Genomic DNA, 8,163 nt, shown 5'->3' with positions numbered 1-8,163 from the left:
CCCTCTCCCTTCCTCTCTGAAATCAATAAAGAAATATATATATATTTTTAAAAAGAGTGTGAGGGAGCCAGGTCTGGGGGGGAGGGGACAGGAGCTTCCCAGAGGGCCCATGTGTTAGAAGGCCTCACGTGCAGGCAGGCAGGAGCAGGGAGCAGGGTGCGAGGTGCAGCTGGGAGTCGGGGGCAGGATCCAGAGGACCCTGTAGCTGACGTGCCACCCTGTGGAGAACCATCGCAGCTCTTGAAGCGCGGGGTTGACAGGAGCAGAGGTGTGTGAAGATCACTCCAGCGGAGTGTGGAGAACGGGCTGGAGAGGGCACTGGTGAGGAGGGGGAGCTGGGGCCATGCTCAGCGGGTTGTGGGCAAGGAGAACCCTGAGAGGGTGTGCTGGTCAGTCGTCGGCTCCAGGAGACCCAGGAAAGGCTTGGGTCCCCGTGGAAACCCAGGCTGCCTGGCGTGAGAGGAGCACATGGGCTCCCGTTTTGATGACGGCACAACTATCCATCGGTTTTGGGAGCAGACCGCAGCCTGAAAGCCATAATACACTGCGTCTCCCCTGGGAGCCGCTGCTCATCCCTCCCTCTCGGTCTGTCCTGGGCGGACCCTCTGTGCCCCCTGCTGGAAGGTGGTGTGTGCAGCACCTAACGGCCTCTCTCCCTGCTCAGGAGCAGCTGTACAAGATGCAGCACTGGCCGCAGGTGTACCCTCCGCCCTCGCACCCGCAGCGCACCTTCTACGCGCACCACCCTCAGATGCTGGGCTTCGACCCCAGGTGGATGATGATGCCTTCCTACATGGACCCTCGGATCCCGCCCACTCGCACCCCCGTGGATTTCTACCCCTCGGCGCTGCACCCCTCGGGTAAGCTGTGTGGGCTGGTGGGCCCCGCACGGGGTGAAGGATGTTGCCTCGGGAGTTAGGGCCACAGGATTCCACTCCGGCCTCCTCTGCAAGTCACAGGACAGTCTGGACTTCAGCGTTCTTGTCGGCAAAATGAGGGCGGTAATAGCATCTGTCACGGGGAATTGTCGGGAAGCGACCTGCGAGCATGCGTCACCAATGGCTTAACTTCTGTGTCTCTTCCATGTTGTTTTGTCCCTTCTTGTCATTCTAACGGTTCTTCGCGCCTTCTCTGTTTCCCTTGATTAGTCTTCCCCAGGGTTTGTTTAAAGCCATTTTTGAAAAGCAGCTTTGGATTTCTTAATTTTTCAATTTTATTCTTACTTCATTAATTTCTTTTCCCCCCTATTATTTCCTTTGAAATTATCCTGTTCTTTCTCTAACTAATTGTGTTGGATGCTTAGCTCATGTAATTTCGGCTTTTCTGACAAGTATTTCAGTATCACCTGAGCTAGGAACGCCTATGAATTTCAGAGAAAGCACGTTTGCTCTCACACAGTTCTCAAAGTTAGTCTGATTTTGATTTACCTTTTTTGATTATGATTTTTTTAATGATGTAAATTTTTCAAATATATAGAGTTAGAATGTCCTTATGGTGTGATTTTCTAAAGTGCCTGCTTTATGGTGAATATGGGCTGCGGGGCAGAGGCCGGGGGTGAGTGCCGTTTCCGGCCTTGAGCAGCACCCGGCTTTGCTGCTGTGGAGCAAACCGCAGACGGCAGCGCGGGGCCCTCGCTCTCCAGTGCAGCTATTCTTAGAGCAGGCGGCGGGCGGGTTTCACTCCAGGGCGGAGGCTGCCCACCTGGCCCCGAGCTAGACTGCTTGATGTTTGTTGAGATGTTCTCTGTAGCCTGTAACATGGTTACTGGTTTCTGTAAACATTCTCTGTTTGCTCGAGAAGAATAGACGTTCTCTAAGTGGCTGTGAACAGCTTGCTGGTTGTCTGTGGGAACAGCTGAGTCATCGCGGGTGTTCGTTCCCTTACTCAGCCGCTCAGAGGTGTGTTCAGGTCCCGCTGTGACCGCCAGCCTGTCCGGTCCTGTGAGCCTGGCATTGTCTGCTTCCTCTCCCCGGAGGCGCACCCGTGTTACCACGGATTGCGCTTTCAACCTTTAATGTCTACTTTGTCTGATAGTAACAGCATTCCAGTTTTCTTTCTGAGCACCCCCTTCAAACACAGCAGGGACTGGTAGGGACTGGGACACACAGAACCAGCTGCTGCCGAGCCCCCACGACTGTGCCGAGTGGGGTCTCTCCCACCACAGGCCCTGGCGGGGACCACACACAGCGTCCTTTTTAATATTTTTTTATTGATTTCACAGAAGAAGGGAGAGGGAGAGAGACAGAGAATTATCAGTGATGAGAATCACCAATCGGCTGCCTCCTGCAACCTGGCCACGTGCCCTGGCCGCGAGTCAAACTTCGACCTCCTGGTTCATAGGTCAACTTTCAACCACTGACCCCCACTGCCCGGACCAGTTCTCTTCTGATTAGGGACCATTTGGCACCCTCTTTCCACTTTGTGCGGCAGCCTCTCCCAGCCCCTTGGGGACTGTATCTTTGTACAATGTGTGTGATTTCACCCGCTCCAACAGTCTGTCCTTTAGAATTAGTGGGATTATTATGTTTGGATTTTCTACTCCGATTGTGTGCTTTCTGTTTGTCCCTCTTTGCTATGCTTTTCTTTTACTTTTTTTTTGGATCAAGTTTTCCTATCCTTTTTGTTTTCCTTCTACATTCTGTGTTTCTACTATCTTAGTAGTTACATTAAATTCCAACATGTGCCCTCGACTTAGCAAAGGCTGGTCAATACCTTCACCCCAATCTGACTCTGAGTACCTCATCGTCACTTCCCTGTTACTGCTGCCTGGACCTTTGGTTTTCCCTTATGTTTACGCCCACCAGGTGGTTTTGTGGTTCCATGCAGTCTGCGCGTATTCCCTCTGCTGGTGTGTTTACAAGGTGCTGTGCTGCTTTTTCCTCTGGGCTCCGTTCACCTCTTCATGAGCGTGTTCTGCCGAGCCCTTCAGAGAAGGCTTTGGGCAGGCTTCCTCTGCCCGGAAGTCTTCCTGCCACACGCTCTTGAATGGTAGTACAGCTGGGTATAGAGTCCTAGGCTGGCAGCTACTGCCAGTCTGTGAGGAGGGCATTGCCTTTGCCTTCTTCCGGCTCCTGCTGCCGCGGAAAGTGCGTTGTTTCTCTCTGTGTCTGCACCTGCCCCTTCATTCACGGGGCTTGAATCGAAGGATGGATGTCTTTCGTCACTTTTGGAGCCTTGTCTTCTAGCTGTCGGTTCGGATATTAACTTCTCATTCTTTGTATCCTTTCTTCCTAGCACTTCCACTTGGAGTGTTTTGTGCTTTCTCATTCTGTCTTCCAAGTCTCGTAAATATGAAAGAGGTTATCTCAGGCGCCCTCTTGGAAAAGGCCTCCGAACTTTTTCCAGTTCAGTCTTCTCTCCAGCTGTGTCTAATCTGCCTTCTTCTTCTTTTTTTTTTTTTGTCCAGTGAGTTCTTGATTTCAGTGACTAAATCACTAGAATTTTTTCTCAAATCTGTTATTTTTTGTCATATTTTTAATTCCTTTTATGCTTTTTAATCATTTAAAACAGTTTTCTAGCGTTTAACAGATTATTCTATTACCTGAAGTCCGTGAGGAGGTGTATAACCTGTGGGTTGCTTTCCACGCGTGTTCTGGTGCTTTGGGATTGCACGTTCGTTTGTCACAGAGCCGACTTACTGTGGGGACCGGTGTGGCTCCGGCTGAGAGGCCATCCCCCTCGGGCGGTCCCTACCTTGGCCCAGGCCAAGCACAAACGTAGTTGTTTCCCTGGATGAAAGCGTGTGTGTTTCTCACCTGCCTCTGCCACCCTGCTGGCAGGTCTCCAGTGTACTGGTGTCCCACCCACATGAACGTAAGTCAGGTTACGGCCTGCAAGCAGGGGAGAGCGCTAACAGCGCGGCGGACTGTTTCCCAGCCATGCTTGTTTAGGCTCAGGTACAAACCGCTTCGCCGCGCAGCACTTGTTCCGGCCTCAGCTTTCCTCTTCGGGTCTTTTTCTCAGCTTGTCAACCAGTGTTCAAGAGATGTGATGAGCAATACCTCTACTCTTTCCATCCATCCCTTATTCTGACTAAAGTTTTAAAAAGATGCCGCACAGCAGGGAAGAACGTTTGGGTGAATGTGTGCAGACACGTCCTCTGATTGGCCGAGTGACTGGAAGCAGCTGGAAGACAGTCCGTTGTCGGAGGACAGTGATGAGTCTGACCTTAGACCGACTCGAAGGCAAAAGAGACACGTGATAGTGTCCGACAGTGAGAGAGATTCCGAGGAAGATCGGGCAGAAAAAAGTATTTAACAGCCTTGGAGGATTATACAGATATTTCCGGCACAATTGAAGACCCACAAAGTATAAGTGAAGTAACCAGTTTATTTTTTAAAAATATATTTTTATTGATTTCAGAGAGGTAAGGAGAGGGAGAGGCAGAAACATCAATGACGAGAGAGAATCATTGATCAGCTGCCTCCTGCACTCACCCTACTGGGGATCGAGCCCGCAATCCAGGCACGTGCCCTGACTGGGAATCGAACCGTGACCTCCAGGTTCATAGGTCGACAGTCAACCACTGAGCCACGCTGGCCAGCCACCAATTTTTTATAAGGATTTTTTCTGTCTCATTACCTCTCAAACCAATTCATGCCATTACCAAATGCAAAAATACCACAAACCTCTGCTAAAACTGCACCATGGATGGATGTCACTTATATGGATATAAAGGAGATTCTTGGTTTAATTTTGTTGATGGAGCTAATGAAGAAGCCAGAATGCAAAGATGACTGGTCAACTGATCCTTTACTTGTTCACCCATATTTCTAAAAACTATGACTAGGAAGAGGTTCAGCTTCTTTTCTTTTGTTTTTTTGTTGCAACTTCCCGATAGACACGGGTGAAAGCAAAAAGTTCCAACAGACTGTTACCCGTCTGACACATTTTCCTGGCTCTTGGCCTCATATTTACCAAGATAATTGCTACTCAGTGTGCCCACAGCTGAGCTGTGGGAGGTGAACGCTGTTCTGAGGAGCAGGAAGGGGAGCCGTGGTGCTGGAACTACAGAGAGCAGCCGGTCTCGGTGGAGGACATGGCCCGTGGGGGCCTTGGCTTTGCGCAGCGTCCCCGCTGCGGCTCCGCGGTGTGCAGTGCCCACAGCTGAGCTGTGGGAGGTGAACGCTGCCCTGCGCGTGAGCGGCTGACGACCGGGCCCGGGGCTAGGTCGCGGGGGAGCCCCGCTCAGTCCCAGCCCCTGGGCTCGCGGTTCCCCGGACTCCCGGCTCTGCGAGCACCGTGTCCGCTGGACTGTCCAGCATCTCCGTGGTGGAAAGTGCTTGTGGCAGGAGGGTTTGTCGGGGAATGAGGCTCTGCCATGTTGCCACGAGTCGGCCGACGCAGTGCCGAGCGGGTCAGCCTGCCTCAGTCACTGCTTGGTAAATGCTGTGCAATGCGGGGTTCAGAGAGCCCGCCGCTCCCTGACTCTGAGGGTCCACAGCCAGAGGGAGCTGGAAGCACTGGCCTGAGGCAGAAGCACAGTCCCGGCCTGGCTCAGCGAAAGGATGAGCACAGCAAAATGCTTGGCTGTTAATAGACTTTGTGAAGAAAATATTCGGAAAATCATCTTTTTTCTCCACAGACTGAGGCCCAACGAGACCTTTATATCATATGCGCCAGCCGGACTCCCTCATTGGATAGCTGGGGACAGCAGCATAGAGGGCACAGCGTCCCAGAGCGTTTGTATCTGGCAGGGCCCCACTGCTCAGGCCACCTAACAGTGCACCGTTACTTACGCAGCGTGCTGCCCTCCTGTGGGAGTGTGGCTGTCCCTCCTGTAGGAGTGTGACGGCCCCTCCTGTGGGAGTGTGACGGCCCCTCCTGTAGGAGTGTGGCTATCCCTCCTGTAGGAGTGTGGCTGTCCCTCCTGTAGGGGTGTGGCTGTCCCTCCTGTGGGAGTGTGGCTGTCCCTCCTGTGGGAGTGTGACAGTGTGACGGCCCCTCCTGTAGGAGTGTGACAGCCCCTCCTGTAGGGGTGTGACGGCCCCTCCTGTGGGAGTGTGACGGCCCCTCCTGTAGGAGTGTGGCTATCCCTCCTGTAGGAGTGTGGCTGTCCCTCCTGTAGGAGTGTGACGGCCCCTCCTGTGGGAGTGTGACTGCCCCTCCTGTAGGGGTGTGACGGCCCCTCCTGTCGGGTGTGGAGTTGCTGTCAGCCTCGGGGTGAGCAATAGAAGGAAGGAAACCTGTTCAGCTCCTGCCCAGGTTCTGAAGCAGGTAGTGCCAGCCCGTCCGTGGAGGCCCTCGGTGGGCAGCTCACCGTCCCTGTGTCCGGCCTCTGCGCACGGAGATTCTCGTTGCTGACCGGCCCTTGCTGGCCTCCTGCCAACATTGATGAACTCTGGTTTGATATTTCCGGTTTCCATTGCCAGTTTTATACGCCCTTCGTCGAGGGGTCCTTGATCTGGAAACTGAGGCTGGACGTCCCAGGTCTGGTCTCTCACTAGCCCCTCAGATGGCGTGCTGTGGCTTCAGAGCCGGTGAATCCCCAGAGATGGGCCTGGGAGTGCCGTGCCCTGTGACGGTCAGGTCACTGCTCTCTTCTTTGAGCCTTTGGTTGACCTTGAGGTTGGAGCACAGTTTTCGAACGGATGACCTAGATCAGTTCTTTCCCTCTTCAGGACTGATGAAGCCCATGGTGCCCCCAGACTCCGTCAGTGGGACTAGCTGTCGCTCTGAGGATCAGAGCCGTGTCCCCCAACTGCAGGAAAGAAAAGTGACGGCCATCGACCCAGCCCCTGTGTGGAGCCCCGAGGGCTACATGGCACTGCAGAGCAAGAGCTACTCGCTGCCTCCCCCAAAACCCAGCGACACTTTGGCCATGGACATGCACGTCAGGTGAGACACACGTGGTCCTGCCAGCCTGCACCCACAGGAGACTCCCAGGAGACCCTGCCAAGGGGAAGGGCGCAGGAAGGACCTGCCAGTGCCTCTGGGAAGGAGAGCGTGGGGGTGGTGGCTTGGATGCTGGTGTGAGTCGCTTGTCTGATGGTGAGACTGAAGGCCCAGGAGAAATCGGTTCAAGGCGAGTCTCTGAATGGGGCAGGGCTGGGGCGGGGACTCTGGGCTCAGCAGGCCGGTTGAGCTGTGGGGACTCCTTCCTGTGAAAGCAAAGCAAGCTGGCCCCGCCGGCAGTGCCAGCCTCTGCGCGGACCCCAGGCTCCGGCTGATCGAAGCAGAGGATCCCGCCACTCTCCGTCTCCAGGTGGCACGCCGCGTCCACCCTCAGCCACCGCCTTCTTCACTCTGGACTCCAGGGCCACCCACCAGTCCGTGGCCCAGCCACTCTGAGACCTGTTTAAAGATAGAGGAAATGTTGGTGCTTATGTTTTTCTTTTTTTTTCTTTTTTCGTTTTTGTTTTTTACATTTTTTTCTTTTGAAAACTAAGCTCTGTGTTCAGCATGGAAAGCAGGAACCAGGCTCCAATCACATTGACTGGTTTTTCTGGTTCCTTTTCAGGAATGAAAGCGCTTACTCTGCCTCACCCGGAAGGTCAGGGGGCGTAGGTGCCCCGCGCGCTCCCCTTGAGGAGAGAGTGGAGGAGTACTTGAGTGCTTTTGACAAGAAGGCCCAAGCAGACTTTGACAGCTGTGTCTCTTCCCAAAGAAGAGGCCAGGAGCTTTTGTTTCCACCCCAAGACAGTGTGCAGGACGCAGGTGCTCCTCGGGGCCACACCCCAAACCTCCGGTGTTCCCCACTGGAGCCCGACTTTGCCCCGGCTGAGAACAAGCCAGACTATAGCAATTGGGACGTTAGCCCCCAGCCCAAGGCCGACACAGCCAACGGTGTGGACAAGGAGGCGCCCCGGGAGGAGCTGCCCTTCAGTGCCTCCTCCTGGGAGAAGGAAGGGAGCCCCCACAAACAGCCGTCCCTGGAGCCCGAGTGGACGCCCGAGCCCCGGGGCCCCGGCAGCCAGCAGCAGGAGCAGACCAGCAGGACCCGGCGGTCGGGGCCCATCAAGAAGCCGGTGCTGAAGGCGCTCAAGGTGGAAGACAAGGAGAAGGAGCTGGAGAAGAGCAGGCCGGAGCCGGGGGAGGAGGGCGCCCGCCCGCCCCCAGAGGAGGCGCCGCACCAGGACGAGGACGAGGACCAGGAGAACGACCCCACGCTGGCCAACGCCGCCCCCTCCGCCTCGGAGGCCCTGGGCGCGGCCCGGGCTGGCT

At 54.8% G+C, this 8,163-nt stretch overlaps 1 protein-coding gene across 5 annotated transcripts in view; it reads left to right on the top strand.

Annotated features, from left to right (window-relative positions):
- Positions 1–8,163, top strand: part of PRRC2B (proline rich coiled-coil 2B) — a 42,534-nt gene that overhangs the window by 16,788 nt on the left and 17,583 nt on the right. For 3 of the 5 annotated variants that reach the window (XM_015567905.1, XM_015567898.1, XM_015567896.1), the window contains 2 exons: positions 662–860; positions 6,621–6,837. In XM_015567905.1, the coding sequence (XP_015423391.1) occupies positions 662–860; positions 6,621–6,837 (416 nt within the window). The remainder of the gene's footprint in view (positions 1–661; positions 861–6,620; positions 6,838–8,163) is intronic. The other 2 variants (XM_015567903.1, XM_015567901.1) reach the window with 2 other exon arrangements.

Source organism: Myotis davidii, unplaced genomic scaffold, assembly GCF_000327345.1.
Source record: "Myotis davidii unplaced genomic scaffold, ASM32734v1 scaffold651, whole genome shotgun sequence".
In the NCBI taxonomy this organism is placed as follows: Eukaryota; Metazoa; Chordata; class Mammalia; order Chiroptera; family Vespertilionidae; genus Myotis; species Myotis davidii.
The sequence above is the reverse complement of the archived record's forward strand: the minus strand, read 5'-3'. Positions and strand labels throughout refer to the sequence as shown.